General features: G+C 41.6%; 2 protein-coding genes across 3 annotated transcripts in view; both read right to left on the reverse strand.

The window, feature by feature from the left end:
* tln2a (talin 2a) overlaps positions 1-6,423 on the reverse strand; it is a 94,407-nt gene extending 87,984 nt beyond the window's left edge. For both annotated transcript variants that reach the window (XM_030090063.1, XM_030090055.1), the window contains exon 1: positions 6,278-6,423. The gene's annotated coding sequence lies outside the window, so the exon portion shown is untranslated. The remainder of the gene's footprint in view (positions 1-6,277) is intronic.
* Positions 6,424-9,274: 2,851 nt separating this feature from the next.
* Positions 9,275-11,475, reverse strand: ddx28 (DEAD (Asp-Glu-Ala-Asp) box polypeptide 28). Its single transcript, XM_030090084.1, has one exon. It carries the CDS (start codon positions 11,302-11,304, stop codon positions 9,601-9,603), a length of 1,704 nt encoding a protein of 567 aa, XP_029945944.1. The 5' UTR covers positions 11,305-11,475; the 3' UTR covers positions 9,275-9,600.
* Between the last annotated feature and the right edge of the window lie 5,297 nt (positions 11,476-16,772).

Genomic DNA, 16,772 nt, shown 5'->3' on the forward strand with positions numbered 1-16,772 from the left:
TTCTTTCACCCAAGAGAATAAGCAAATGAACAAGTATAGTTAAATCCAGGAATATGAAGGTCATCCAGTGTAAAACCTAGATGTGTCAGTGGTGTAAGTTTCAATGACTTACTGTAATCCGTCCTTTTCAAGGAAGCGGAGTAATCGAGAAATCATAGTCCAGCCATCTGAACCCGGATCTTTCTGCCACAACGACACAACACCATCCACTAGCTTCGGGTGTTCTTCATATTTCTTGCTGTTTAACAATATCAAGCTCTCACTACTCAGGCTATCTTATTCAAAAACCAAACTGAAAACCACTAAGAAGAACATCCATGTGGTTTTTAATTTGTGGGATATTTCACGACCAACTGTCAATATTTGATATATGTCTGCTCTATTTTTCTTTAACCTTCTCCAACACTGGAAATTCAGAAATTCCCAAATATTCAATAGAGAACCCTGAAAAGCTCTGTTCTAACGATGGATCTCAATTTTTTTTTCCCCAAGTGTGGAACGGCTGACAAATCAGCGTGGATAGAGTAAATTCTCAGCCTCTTCTTCAGCAAATAACAGCCCCATTTAGTCTGAAAAGTCCATGTGAGCTACTTAGCACATGCAAATATGAATAATGCAAAAATACATATATTTATCATGGTACACAGCGGCACTCATTTCCCAAAGGACCAAATGTTACAATCATACATTTTTGATGACGCACATTAAGTTTCCAAAATATGCTAAATACATATGGACAAATCAATACGAAGCTCTCTCATTATGATGATTTATAAACATTAAAGTTTGTGATTAATTGTGTTTTTGTTCTGCATGTGCCACTGAACAACTGCATTCAAAATGCCAACGTAAGTAGCGAGCAGCTTGAGTTCCCATCCTCCGTCTCTATGACAACTATACTGGCTGTTGCTGCCTCAAACTGCTCGGCGTGATTTTTGTATTTTTGTGGGGGACTGAGGGTCCCCAGACAAACATCACAACACACACGGCTTCATATGGACTGCTGCTCGACATCCGCAGCTCAGACACACTGCTCCACCTAAAAACAGACGTTATGTTTAACTATCGGGGGGAAAAAAAAAAAAAAAAAATGCACGATGAGCCTGTATTTATCCCCGAGTCACCTGCTTAAAGCCAATCAATTAGAAAAAGGCCACTTGTGCAGAAATAGCATACAGTGTTACCAGCTGGCCGCCGCTGGACTGGTTTCTATTTGCGATGCAATCTACATGGGATGGTGGACTGAGTGGGAGGCAGGCAAACGAGAGCTCAGTGGGAGGTGGGAAAAAACAGAAAGGAGATAAGGAGTGCCAAGAAGGCTGCCTCTCTGCGTCCAGCCAATCAGAACCAGCATCCAAAAACCAACACATCGAAATGTCACCGCTTCAACTTTTTTTTTTTCTGCTTGATTGGCTGCCATATTTTCAAAAATATGCAAGAATACATGTTTGATAGTGAAACAGCATTTGATATATTGCATGCATTTTGATACATTTGACATTTTAAAAGCAGAATTTTGGGCTAAAACCTGCAACACTTTCATGTTTTATGAGACAGTCGTTTGATGCCAGTTCCGACCTTCTGTTATAAGAGATCACAGAAAGCGAATCAATGCATTTCTCTCCACGGATAATGCCCCAAGCACTGTACATGAGCAAAAGGTAAGCACAGAGAGCCTCTTTGTGAAAGGAGGACGTAGCTGGAATCCTGTGATTTGACTTTTCTGTTTAAGGTTACGCATGCCTAGGTTGGTCACAACGACCTGTGAAATTCTGTGATATTGTTAACTTGAACTGGACCAGATATTGCACCACCTCTATTCAGAGCCTGGCATTAAGCACACCAACACACCATGTGTAAAATGTACAGTGGCTGCAGTTTGAAAGCCATCCGACAGCATAAACTGCAGTTAGTTAAAAATACAAAGCTGAGTGGGAGGATGAACCTGTGGTACAAAGCTTCTGCCACATGCTAGTGGTTGTTAACTGTTCTTAATTTAGGTATCTGATAAATACTAATCTATTATGTGCTTTTACTTTGCAATAAATGCTGTGCTGTCATTTTATTAAACTATATTCACAGCTATGATAAAAGTGATGAATATTTCCATCATTCGTGTTTTTACAAGATATGCCCTCAACAACAATAATAAAATCATACAGGGAAATGTCTTAAAGGCTTTTCCCTGACCCCGAGAGTTTTCCTGCTGCTGCGGACCAGAAGAGCTTCTCCTCCGCCACCACCCCCAGCGAGGGCCTGACCCACTACAGCAGATGTATCTGTTTACAGAGCAGCCACAGAAACGCACACTGCAGGTATGCAAGCACAGACAGATCCACTCCAGGGGAGAAATAACAGGCAATTGCAAAAAAAAAATAAAAAAAGTTAAATATTGTCAAAAAGACAGAAAGTAACTTTTTCCAAAACAAGCGAGGTGTACCTTTAATTTGATTAAAGGTATAGAAAGTCTCGTCACAACCCTGCAGGCCACAGCACCTTTTAAACTGAGGTCCAATCAGGGTGAGACCGACGGCGATTAGTTTCTGAAAGGCTCAACCTATGCGGCCAGTTCCGATTTCACAACCCACCCATCAAGGTAGTTCAGATCAGGGTTGAGTTCAGCACGAAGGTCACTTTGCTACAGTCAGGACAGAAATTAAGGAAAATGTAGCCAGAAGCAGCCTGTTTCCTTTGTGTGGATTGTATATTAGGCATCTGTTCAGAGTTGTAAACCTTCCTCAATCCTACCTCAGCTGTTATGACTGGGAAGGAACCCATACTCATCAACTTGAATTTAAAAAAAGGAGTGACCAAATGATGATTGATCATTTGTTATAAAGGTAATATATACTGTTCTTTGACAGTTTGATGATTAATGATGGAAAAACATAAATCCTCCAACAGAGGCTGTCGGACATCAGGCTTACAATTAGAATTGCTGGAAGTGAAACTCTCCATATTAACATGTTCTCACTACAATGAATTCCACCTTTAAGTCCAATGAGTGAAATGTGATCATGCTTGTGGAAGTTCACTGGATTTTTTTTTTTTTTTTTTTGCAACTTGCCAATAAATACAAGTACAACCCAATCAGGACTAACAAATACACACTCACACTTCCTTATGCCAATTTTGTAAGCCAAACACCGATGCTTGGTTACCGACCTGGCAACCTCGTCCAAACATTTGTTGCGGGAGCTCAGATCTACGAAAACACAGAATTAATTCCAGGTGACCAGCTGGGAGCTGCACTTGGGGGAGAGCAGCTCAGACAAAGGGTCTCCACGAGGTCACTGCAACATTAAAAGCACAGAAATTATGTTTCTGAACAACTGTGGAACAAACGTCAAGGGATTTTGCTTGTTAGAAATTTAACAAATAATCTGTAGCGGGTTTGACAAATGTGATCTTCATGAGTTTTAATTGTGCTGCTTCCTCTCTATTCCCTTCCAGTTCCAGAGACAAAACATGTTAATAGAGCAGCTTGTGCAGACAAGGGGCACATGGATCGCAGGCTGAGCATTTCCTATTTGCACTTGTTATCTCTAACAGGATATGCAAGTAATGCATCTGCAAAGCTGAGTGACCATTATACCGACACTTTCTAAATATGGTTTTCTCTGTTCAATCGTGGCGACTACAATCTGTTTGCTCCCTTTCTCTGGTCCACTGCACTATCATTACAATTAAAGTGTCATTATGGGCTTGTTCAGTACTTCCTCTCTGTGGTCACTGATGACAACGCAAATTGGTTTTCACGCAAATCATAGAGACAGATCAATAAATTGGCCACGTGTGCCTGATGAGTATCCAATACAGGGCCTTGAAACTGGGAGCACATGGCCATCGAAAGATGGTCAACCAAGGCTGCTCAACAGTCAAATGAATGCCACCATTAATAAGACATAACTTAATTTGCTATTTTCCAGTGGAGATGCATATTTCCAATGAATGGTGAAGATTTATGAGTCTCCCATGATGAGATACTTTGCTTTAATGTTGTGTCATATTAGCATTCGGCCATTTCAGCAAATCCTCTCACTGATTCACCTGCTGCTTTTCCTTCAACACACCTGGTTTCAGCACTCAGCGAGCGAACAGCTACACTGTGAATACTGTATTTGTTGTGGCTTTGAGAAATGCTTATAGCATAATGAATGCATCAACACATTCTCCAAAAGGTCAGCGCAGTTGCTGGAGTGATGAAACCGCCGTTGATTGCTGCTTTTATGTCAGGAAAGCCAGATAGAGTTTGGTCAGTTTAATAAATGATCGAGCACAGTTGCTGGTGGCAGAGCTGCATACCAAGCAGCAGGAGCAGCACCGGCGGCGGCGGCGGCTGATAGTGACGGTTAACTATGAGGCTCGGGAAAATGACATTTTCACAGAAATGTAACAGAGGCACAGCTGATCAGAGCCGGACGAACAGAGCCTCATTAGATGCCTGCTGCCATTTTGAAAGGACAGATATCACGGGGCAACCTGAAGAGGTGTGATGACATTCTCTTTCCTGCCGCAATTTTCTTTCTACCTTTATTAACTATGGATTTTCTGAGGTGGGAGACATATTTGAGCGATCCCGCAGGGAGCGCCATCAGAGACCGTGCACAGACCGATGCGAGACATACCTTGAGGATGTGAAACAAAGAGAAAGAGGCAGAGGAGAGCGGCTCATTCCTCAGGCATTACACACAGGAGCCCACTGCCTATAAGGTCATGTGTCTTTTTCTGACAAGCCAAGGTCTAGGAGCCGGAGGAGGGGGGGTGAGGGAGTGTAGGGTGAGGAGAGAGGTAGGTAGGTGTGTGTGTGTGTGTGTGTGTGTGTGTGTGTGTGTGTGTGTGTGTGTGTGTGTGCATGGGGGCTTCAGGGGAGGATTTACTTTTGCCCATTAAACTGCCAGGGAAACTCACTTGCACATCAAGCATTGCAGGCATCTCCTGCTTCACCCCCGCCCCCCTCCAGCTCATATGACCTGTCACGTCTGACTCCTAACCAGCTCACCATACACACCAGGACACTGACTCACTAAAATTCATTGGCTGCTGATGGACACACACACTGCCACGGTCGCATGGAGCCTATTGATCCTTGCGCGCAAACTTGGCACTTCCAAGTGATCATACGGCCTCTCCTTCTCCTTGAGGACGTTGTTTTTTTTTTTTTCTTTTTTTCTCTTAAGATATCACGAGATTCCCCGCAGCACTAACAACATGTGATCCGCGTTTCCTTTTTAAGGATGATTATCTGAACCTTGCCTTTCTCTGAAGGGGTGTGGCAGCAGAGCCGACACTGGCTGCCATCCTCACTATTTATCCCCAGCAAGCCGCTGCTGCGGCGCCACACGTTCCTCCACACGTCGCCGTCCTGATTCCCTCGATCGTGATACGGAATGCTGCAGGTTAGGAAGGCAGCGTGGGAAATAACGCCCACGGCTCCAAGCTGGGGATCAGCCCTGGCAGCTATGTCAGTGAAGACATACACATACACACACACACACACACACACAGGTTGCAGCCGCCTCCGATGCCTCATGCACGGATTGCGCACAGATCAAGAGGAGGAAAGAAACTTGGGAACAATCGTCTGTGGCATTAGTGGCAGCCCGGCTGACATGGAAACATGGCGGAGGCCGATTCTTTTTTCTTTTTTTTTTTTTTTCCTCCCGGCCGGTGCGATGTAAGTTCCAGCCGCTTCATGAACTCTGTGGCTGTTGGGAGTCTCTGCACACCCAGAACCGACACCGCCGCCCCGCACGGCGCGCGCCCCGAATCCCGCAACAACGTTTACCTCCTCGGGAGAAGAGGGGAGGAGAAGCCCAAACTCACCGAGCGACCCCCTGCAGCAGCGGCAGCTCTGGGAAACCTCTCTCTCTCTCTCCCTCACACACACACACTCACACACAGAAATTAAGAAAAAACAAAAAAACGATTCAAAAGGCTCCGCAAGTTTCCCTGCTTTCAAAGCAGCATCGCGGCGTCTCAACCGGACGCAGATCCATTCAGAATAATCATAAAAAAAGGACAGATTGAACTGCAGTTACACAGAGAGAGGCTGGGACTCACACTGTGCTCACTCTATCCCTCGCTCTCTCTCTCTCTCTCACACACACACACACACACACACACACACACACACACACTCATACACACACTATCACACACACAGGGAGACAGAGCAGCGTGCAGTTTGGTTGTAAAGCCCGGTCCCGGAGAAGGTCAGGCGGATCTGAGCGTCTGCTGCGGGAGAGATGGGCACCGCAATAAGCCGATTACCTACCTTCAGGTCCTCTACTGGGGCATTTCAGGCAGCGCTGCGCGGAGGAGATGCACATTAGCCGACAGTCCTGCTCCCGACGCCAAAATATCCTGCGCGTTGAGCGAGATTTCCGAGTGGCCGGACAGCGTGCGCGCAGCAGCACTGTGCGTATTCGCGTGTATGGATGAGGATGAGTATGAGAGAGTGTGTGTGTGTGTGTGTGTGGATCTAAAAGGGGAGGGGGAGATTATCCTCCGGTGTGGCAAAGAGGAAATGCGTCATTATTGATGGCCCAAAGGTTTTGTAGTCCAAATGTTTATCTCCACATCCCATAAGACTACAACTCCATTCTGTTAGGTTTAATCTGAAGTGGTTTGACGTTGATATTACAAATTCTATATTATGCATGTTATTAATATATAAAAAATCGTGATTATCTAACCATAATAATTCAAACAAATAATAAAAAAAAATCTCGGCAAATCTGTTCAGTTATTTGAAGAAAACATTCAGATCAAGGAGCAGTGGTCCTCAACTTGTGGAGCGAGGCCCCAAAGAGGGAACAACACAGGATCATCCTGGTCAAGGGTAAGACATTACAGCTGTCTGAGGAGAAAATATGATCCAAATAAGTTAGTGGGAGCTCCAACTTTTATTTTCAATAACATACTTGATGTGAGTGGGTGGATCATTCTCCCACGTCCCTCTATTCTGGGTAGCTGGGTAGAGAAAAATCTAATTTTCTATTCAGACTTTGACAGTTTTTTTTTTTTCCGTGAAGTAAGTGTTGTCTCAATTAAATTACTGGGAATAGTGGAATAGTTTATGTAATACTGAGACCTGAGCTGTATTGAAAGATGATGAGCAGAGCCATAAGGTGAGGGTGCATATCAATGGTGGACATTTCATTTTTATTTAGACCACAAGTTTTCACTGAAAGTGGTAAACTGTTGAAAGTGCACTTATTTTTCTTACAGATATATTAAATGAAATAGGAATACTTTAATAACATATCACCAAAGGGTTAGCAAAAGATTATTATGCTGTAATTTTACTTCTTCAGCCCACTCAGGGTTAAATTGAGCTGTAAGTGATCCCTGGACTAAAATCAGTCTGATACCTCATCCCTGATGGTTCTCTGGTTGAAAGTAACCCCGCGTATTTGGGAAATACGGTTGGGAAACTTACTGGCATCTGATTAAACATATTAAGTTATTTAAATTAACAGGAGTCAGTTGAGTTGAATGAGGACGAAAATATAAGTTGTGGGATTGGAGGCAGTTGTTCCATATGCTATAAGTGGAGCTTGGCTTCTTGTTGTCAGGGTACAGTTGGGTGTAATGTGAATCTAAAGGGGAGGAGGCAGGGGGCAAAGACTAAAGATGTTGACCCCAGTTGGGGAAGGATAACCACAGCTAAATTCCAGACATTCTGCTGGAAGCCCCTTGTTACTGTCAGAGCCGTTAACACCGGTGGTCTGCAGGCCTCACACTGAGGTCCGTCTGCCCCTGTAATCTCTGCGCTTCCACAAATGGTTCAGCATAAATCACCAGGCATGAAGCGTCCATCTCACGGTGAGAGCACACGCTGTTTCACTTTTCCTTTTGTTGTCATCGTTTATGATTCACAACAAGCTTGACCAGTTGGTTAAAATGTCACTTGCTGAACTTGTCTTTATAACACCAGAAGAATTTCCCTTTCATATCATATATAACTCAGCCTATTCGACTTAGCGGAGGAATTTGTTCAGAACTATATCTATATTAGAGCTGGGAAAAAAAATCAATGATTAAAAAAAAGCCAGTGAGCTTGGCCATTATCCTCCAGACTACATGTCAAGTGAACTGCACTGAGCAGAGAGGATCAAAACATTAGAAGCCATTCTGCTGATCATGTCGGGGAAACTAAAATTTAGCATATACTGCCACCTTGTGGTACAAATACGCACACTGCATTGAACAACTCCTTTTGCTACATGTGGCCCTCAATCCCAGTCTTTGTAGCCAGCTGCCCAAAATTCATACTTTACTTTCATAGGTAATAAAAGCAGGGACGTATTTTTAACCACAATCAGTCTGTTGTTGCAAGTGCTGTTTTCTTTGGGGTTGTCTGTTGGGGTGGCAGTATGACAAAAACAGATAGCAATCGGCTGGACAGACTGATACGGAAGTGTGCATCCGTGATGGGGAGGAAGGTGGACTCTGTTGGAGCAGTCTTGGAGAGAAGGATGAGGGCTCTAATGCAGGGTATCTTGAGGAACCCCAAACACTCACTGCACGACACAGTCGCAGCTCAAAAGAGTAACGGAGTAACAGGCTCCTGTCATTGCGCTGCAGAACTGAGCAAGAGGTCATTCATCCCCTCAGCCATCAGGCTGTATAACAGATGTGCCTGAGTACACTATGAGCACTTTTATTGTACTGTTGTTATTTATTTATTTGCGTGCGAATGATTTGTGTGTGCTGCTGGACACCTGAATTTCTCCCTTGGGAGGTTAATAAAGTTTTTATCTATCTATCTATCAATCAGTCCTGGTATACGTATGCATTCAGTAATACAGAGCAGTTTTTGTTGTCCTGACACTGAAAAGAAAATGTTCTATTTAATAAACTAACATTTCATTTTTGTACATCCACTACATTGTTAATGCATTTTACAAGTTTGTCATTTATTATTTAGTGATCATTTATAGTGATTCCCTTTGTTGATTCTTCACTTTTTGGTTATGATTTTAGGGGTTGCATTCAATCACTTTTGGGTCCTGAGACCAATGGTTTCCGTACATACAAGCGCCTTTTCTGGTCCTCGTAAAGGCTTTTAATGGTTCAGATGACACACTAACTGTAGATTGTAATTATTTCTATTGCTTAAATAAGCTAGCTTGAAAAAGGCAAATACATTACTTTTTTTGAGCTACTTTCAACACAAAATCAGTCTAGGTTTGTTGAGATGCGTCTGAATTTGAATTTAATAAGCAAACATAGCTGGAACTGAACAATTTTTATTATTTTGGACACAAAATACATGACACCTTTTAAATTACAACAAAAACATTGTTGAACAATAACGACAATATTTTGGAAATAATCCCAGATCAGAACTGTTCATCAGTGCTTTAAAAGAATGCAATATAACACAATGGTACTACGTAAATATCAAAAATATTCCTTACTTCATGTTAAATAACCCAAAATGACAATATTTTAATGTGCAGTGTTATACAAAAAATGTGCATAACTTCTATTCACAGAAAGTTGAACATAAACGGGGCACATTTATTGATCTTAAATACCAACTCACTTGTTATTGATTTACTTTTTAACACCTTCAGAGAAACAAAACATCTACTTTTCTGCGTCCTCTACTTTTGGCTTTGGCTCGTGTATTTCTGATTCCATCCCGGGTAAAGTCGTTCTCCGTCTTGCAGAGGTCTCAATCGTTTGCACCAGCTCCACATCCCAGGGATGAGTGACGAAACTGAGCACCGTCCCATCCTCTGCCCCTCCTGCTCTCCCAACTCTCCCTGCTCGGTGAATGTAGTCTGTGTGGGATTCTGGGAAATCATAATTCACAACCAAGTGCACTCGAGATGTGTCTAAACCACGTGAAGCGATGTCTGTGCATACCAGCACGTCCACCGTGCCCTTCTGGAAGGAGCGAAAGATCCCTGCGCGCACGGCAGCGGGCATCTCCCCTTGCAGGCGTGCGTGCTCAACTCCCATCTCATCAAGCGAGTAGCCCAACCAGTTGACAGTGGCAGACTTGTTGCAGAACACTAAAGCAGCACTCCCGGGTTTCTCTTGTTGGAGCATCTTCAAGGCTTGGTGGAGTTCCAGGACTTTATCGCTACTTTTCACCTTCAAAAATGTCTGTTTGACATGAGGCATGAGATAATGCAGCATCTTACTCCTGATTACCACAATCGTGCCAAGATCTGTCACCTGGTTGAGTAATTCTCCAACCCCACCTGGGAAGGTTGCCCCCACCACCAGCAGCTGAGCTTTATGATCAAGGCCCTCTGTGTCTTTAGGGCCACGAGCAATGTTGGTATGCTGCAGGATCTTTTCCAGCATGTCAGAGAAGCTGGGGTCGAACATGGTGTCAGCCTCATCCACCACAAAGAAGCTCAACTCATTCAAATCCAGGTAACGTCTGCGCAAAGCCTTTATAAGAGCACCTGGTGTAGACACTAAAATATCTGCAGGGTCCCTCTGGAAAGTCATCTTGATGTGTCCTACACCTTGCCCACCTCCTAAAGTCTGTGTGACAAGGCCAAATGGATCACACAGAGCTCTGGACACGCTTGCTACTTGCTCAGCAAGCTCTCTGGAAGGCACAAGAATCAAAGCGCTAACGTTCTTTGAGGTCTCCTCTGTAATCTGAGATTGCTTGGCAGTGAGTAGCCTCTGAACAATAGGCAGGAGGTAACACAGTGTCTTCCCACTGCCCGTCTCCGCAGCACAGAGTATATTATGACCTCTCATGACCTTCGGGATGGTCTGCAGCTGTACAGTGGTAGGATGAGTGATGCCAATGCTGTCCAGTGTTTCCACCAGTTCTTTGGAGATGTGGAACCTGTCAAATGTTGCTAATGGTTTCTGACTAGCGTCCTCCTTCTGATTCCCAGCAACGTAAGGCGCAACAGCTTTGGTGCTGTTGATGGTGAAGTAGTCCCCGAATGATTTGTAGTGTTTCCATCCTTTGGAGCAGAGGGTTGGTTGCTCGAACTTTCCCAGGATGTAACCCACAGACTGGTTCAGGACAGGGTTTTTGCTTTGGATGAGGAGTTTGCCGGCTTTGATGGTTCTGATCGTATTCTTGCCTCGAACCTGCTTCAGGTTTTCAACGCGCTGCTGCAGATACCGAGGAACACGGATCACCACTGTTTCTTCCGGCGTCGATGCTGTCTGGCAAAAGCGAGCCTGATGGGCAGAATAACGAACTCCGCAGCCTGCCGACACTTTGATGAGGTCTGAGCGAGAAACTCTGCTTGATCCGAGAGCTCTGGACGCAACCAAAGACAAATATCCAACCTTCACGGAGTGCATTCTGATACCCGACTGGCTCTTTGGCGGCAAAAACTCACCTTCTGAGAACAAAAACAGTAAGTGAGCGATATAATCTCCAACGTTAAACCAGTGAAATCCACCCCGAATCGATAAAAGTGTCTCTAAAGATGCAAAAAAAAGCGAATTTCAGGACATCTTCTCACACCCGACAGTCACAGTACCACGCTTCGACGACGCATATTGATGATGTCACGAGTAGGCGGGGCTGTGCGTCAGCGCGTGCACTCAGCTTACCAAGCTGCAGTGAAGACATGAAAACTAATAAAACAAGAAAAAGAAGCACAGGAGAGAGGAGAGACACAAAGAAACGTAAGGGATTAAGTTTTCAGAGGCTGTACTGCACTTTTTTCATCCATTAGGTTGAGAAATTGAGAAGACACATAATATACAGCGACAGATACTTTTAGTTGTGCCCTTTTTTGAAAGATATATATTATATCAGGGCGCTGAGAGCCAATCTCAACTGACCAGCTACATCTCAGACATGCTAGTAGTCAAAGAGCAGTTCCAATTATTGACTTTTTTTGTTTGTTTTTGGATTGGTATATCCAGGACCTGAACGGGTTATATACAGCCAAAGTGAGGCAAAGGAGGCAAAACAACCAGAAAACTTAGATGAAGAGACAGTTCATTATGGTATAAATTCATCCCCATCTTGCTGATTCCATACATTCCCATCAAAGCTGCAAGCTGCTATGATGTTGCTGTGAACTAACTGACTTCGAACTGCAAATAATGTAATTATTATAAGAGTTGTTTTAAAAAGAGTGTGTTCAAAAGGCCTTTGTGTTGAAATTCGGTCAACCAGCTGATCCCTGACCTGACATTCAGCACATTTACATTTTATATGATGTCAGATACTGTATAGTTCAGACCAGGGTGAGAAAAGCACTGTGGTTGAAACAGTGTGGACTGTCAATACCTGCCCACATCACTGACTGCTATAAATTCTCTTCAAAAAAAACTAAGCCCAAGGCACTGCAAAGGCTGTGAGGAAATAAAACATTCACCTCTCTCAATGTGTTTGCATGTTTTTCACAATAACCATGCTTTTATTGTATTTTTATTTGTGGATCTTTGTCTAAAGTAAACACAAAAACTAAGGGAAATTCTGTTTAGTTTATTTATTTGTTGTATTTTTTCCTAATAATTTGTGTACCCTTGGAAAACCCGATTCTTTTTATTTCAACTGGTGTCACACTTCTAAGAATCATTCGTGGGATGAGCAGCAGAGCTAAGTGTTGGGCTGAAAAAAAAATCCTTGTCTTTCAAACCCCAACAGCTTTTCTCTGCCTGTCCTACAAATGTCTGTTCTTTGCAAATGTGTCACCATTTAAAAGGAAAGTAATCAGGTGTTCTAAATGTGTAATGCTTTCTTTATGAAGGTGTATTTCACAACAAAGAAATAACGTACCAAATATAAATGTCCTTAGTGTTGGTGCCCAGTTCAAATGTGCAAATAAGTGAAAACTCAGTCCTGTTCCTTTTCTGTCTCTCCGGGAGTTCATAGCAGGCTATTCTAGTGAAGTTGCTTTGCTGCAGGTGTAAAGCTCATAAAAAAGGGGGGCTAATCTCTCCAGGCATGCACTCAGGGAGGGTCCAGAGGGGAACTCAGACCTCTGCAGTCTTTCTGTCTCCAGTAGTGTGATGCAGTGATTTCATTCCTGGGTTTTAATCCCCACATTTCTTGGAATATTCCATGTAAATAACAGCAGAATTGTGCACAGCATACTGAAAAAAGAAAATAGATAAATAAATAAAAACACAACAACCAGCTGCCAGCATCAGTACTGTCACATCTAGCATTGATTGCACATCAGCTAGCCTTTACATGTGCTGGATGGATCGGCTCACTGATTGATTTTCTGTAGCTTCAGAGCATCACACACACTTTCACCAATAGACTGTCACATGTTGGCCGGGCCACTGCTCTGGTAACCATTATCCCTGTGAACTGAACTGGATAAGTGCGAATATGAATATTTAAATGTAGTTTATTTGATAATCATCATAAGTAAAACAGTAAGTATTTAAAACAGATACATTTTTACATCATGTTTTTTTTTTTAAAGTCTGATCAAAGCGTTGATAAGAGGGTGAACAGTTCAACTCTGCTCTCTGAAAAAGTCAATATTCAGTTTCACTGAACGAACAAAAGGGGGCAGCATAAAACATTACAGGATATTTCAAGTCACTTGTAACTTGAACCAGAGCAGTGCTTGAACTCTTTTCCATGTTCCCTTTTCTACAGTAAAATTTTGAGATAAATAAAAAAAATTCTCATTGTATTAGTTATTCTTTATAAACAAAGTCATCATACGTTTTCAAACAAATTTTGCATATTCACTGTCATCCACGTGAATCACAAAAATATAAGCTTCCACGATTACAAGCCTATGTTTCAAATAACTGTGACAAAACTTCCTCTGTTCTCTCTTTTTTCTTCACCTTTTAACAGTAAATTATTTCAATTCCTCATCAAGTGGCCTTCTGATGCAGACGCAGCGAGCTGTTTGTTGTTCTTTGACATTTCATGAACATTGAGCTGCAGCGCATTTCTGCAAATGTATGCAAACTTAGATCCTTGAAAGAATGACACCTCTGAAACAGGACCAGTGTGGGGGCAGATGTTTTTTTTCTCTCTTAACTGTCTCAACAAGAACATAATATCACAAACCACATCTACAGCCACCCACACGATTTGTTTTCTTTATCTTCTCCCTTCAAAGGTCATCTGCCAAGATAAGAGATGCAGGTAAGCTGAATTAGACTCAGGTGGAGAAAGTTCATTCAAGTCATGTGAGAATCCCGTTGCTTCATATCTGAATGCATGAAGAAAGTAAAAGTAGAGCATAGATTTTATATCTGACAAGTTACAAGTTAGAGTATTTGCTTAAATCTTTTTTTAATTAAATTTTATTACATAAATTGCCAGAACATGTTTTATAAAATCATTTCTGATGAACATTCTTTTTTTTAATCAATGTAGCATATTTTTTTTTATTTCAGGTCATTCAATTTTACAAACTTATCATTTCTACTTTCACAATTTTAGCTTTTTTGTCATTTATTTTTTTAAATAACGAAAATGAACGATTAGTCAACTTTTTTAAGTTAAAATAATCAAACAGCAATTGCTATTTATTGTGACTATTGGAGATTCAACATATAGGGGATTTATATGGATATGACAGTAACAAAAATGGTACTTTGTGCAAAGGTTTCATTAAATAGCATAGTTTATATATCAGTACTGCTTTTAGCAAGCGTGCACATTTCAGAAACAGGATTGTCAGTTCTATGCAGAGAAGCATGCATCTCCATTTTAATCAGTAAAACATCTTGATAATTGAAAAACAGTGTGAGCATTAAAGGTTAATAAAAGAGACCGTCATCAAAGTATTCAGAGAAGTCAAGAGGAAACTGAAGGCGATCAAACCAACCCAGCAGAATAACGAATGCTTAACATAAACTGCTTCATAAAGGATCAATTATTTAAAAAAAAAAGAAAATCAACTTTGCACTTTTGTTTGGAAATAAAGACCACAGGAAATGTGATATTGATGTTTTCAGATGTGCTTGTGAGCTGAGCGGTTGTCTGTACGCCCACATGCTTCTAGCATTCTAGTAGGTATATGTGGTGTGTCAGGAAAATAAAAAGTTGGTGTCAGCTGAAAGTGTGTGTGTGAAGGAATGTGTGTGTGTGTGTGTGTGTGTGTGTGTGTGTGTGTGTGCACATGTGTGTTTGTGGGCGTGTGTACATTTTTCATCTCTTATTGCAGCTTGGTAATAAAACACTGGCATTGCATCACACAGTGGCTAAATACAATAGGAGTGGCGATGTACACTTAATAAAAGAGCTTTATAGCCATGCTTATCAGTGTTGGTAAAAGCTTTGGTGAAACATTAAAAACTTGCTTTACCAAACTGTTTCTCTGAGGTTATGTGAGTATAAGTGTGAGTATTTGCATGGTGGAAGCATCAGACCAAAATATACATATGTTCTCTATACTGCCAATAATGAATATAACTTATTACTGATACGTTAACACATGGGAAGTTAAACTGAGGTAAGATACATGGAGACAGAAAACCGAATACTAAACTAAAGCCAAAGTAGCAGCAGGTTATAGCTTGAGAGTGCACCAACCTCTGTGCTTGTTTCTTACCCAATAAAGATTAACCTGAGGAGATTGATGAGGTGGATTGAGACACAGAGGTTAAAGGGAGTGTACCAGCTCATTCAGAGACGGATTTACTATTGCTTTATTCTCTCTAGAGATTTACTCTCGCTGTACGTTTGCACAAGAAATGCACAGAATCTCTTTGGCACAATGACAGACAAGAATAAATTAGAGCAGGGTATATTATCTCAGAACTAAACTGCATCATGGAAAACTATTGGATATGTTGAATGCTTGTGTAAAATCTCTTCATTAATCTTCCACTGTCCTTGAACTAAACCTCTGTTTTGAATCCTTAATGAACTTTTGGTAAGAACTTGATTACTACATTTTGGAAAGAAATAATCCATCCACTACCACTGGGCGAAAAGCACAGTGCAAAACCACCATCTGAGCAGACAATACATTGGGATAATTGCTCATGCTATGTGAGAAATATTCATGTAAACCCCAAAGATAGAGGAATAAAAGAGGCAAATTAAAACAGGTTTAAACCTCATGCTTTGGAAATATAAACAGACAAATTTTCACTGAATTCAAACAGGAGATACTAGAGTACCATCTACAACATAAATGACCAAAAAAGAGGATGATCAAGATGTTTACTTAGTCCCCAGTTGGCAGCATAGCCCATTCACGATGCTAAATTGCCTGATTAGAAATTAATGGGCCTCAGTGCTAACAGGCTCCAGGGATCTAAAGGTAAAAAGTGCAGCATGTCATTACACTTACCAATCCTGGCTTGGATTAAACCACACAAAAGACAGCAATGAGAGCCAGGTGCAATCGGATGTAATCTAACTGTAGGTGGTTGGAATGGAAGGGAAGGTCCAATTAAATAGAGCAAAGTGGCTGTAGACTTAAATAAGACAAGGTCAAATACAGTGATGACATTTTTATAATATGTGCTTCATGGGATGAGATCAAATCAAAGTTATAAGTCAATCAAATCAATGTATTTATAATTCATGTCTAAACATTTTCACTGTAATTAACGTACATCATGAGTTCTGGGAACTCACTGTTTTAGAAGAGGAAATAAAACTTTTAAGGCATCGAAATTAAAATCCTTTAATCATTACAGTGACTTGAAGAGTAGTTTTTACACGTTACATTTGACAGACAAAATCTGTTTGTAGATAAGGTATCTTACATTCTGTTTGCATGTAGCATACAGTACCCGAAAAACGAATGATCAGATAACAGTACAAAAGTAAGTCGAAAGTTATTTTGCAAAGTATTTTATTCGCACTATTCACTGCA

Source organism: Salarias fasciatus, chromosome 1 (assembly GCF_902148845.1).
Source record: "Salarias fasciatus chromosome 1, fSalaFa1.1, whole genome shotgun sequence".
NCBI classification, from domain to species: Eukaryota; Metazoa; Chordata; class Actinopteri; order Blenniiformes; family Blenniidae; genus Salarias; species Salarias fasciatus.

Coding starts and splice junctions, on each gene's coding strand:
- ddx28 (XM_030090084.1), bottom strand. CDS start 11,304: ATGCACTCCGTGAAGGTTGGATATTTGTCTTTGGTTGCGTCCAGAGCT.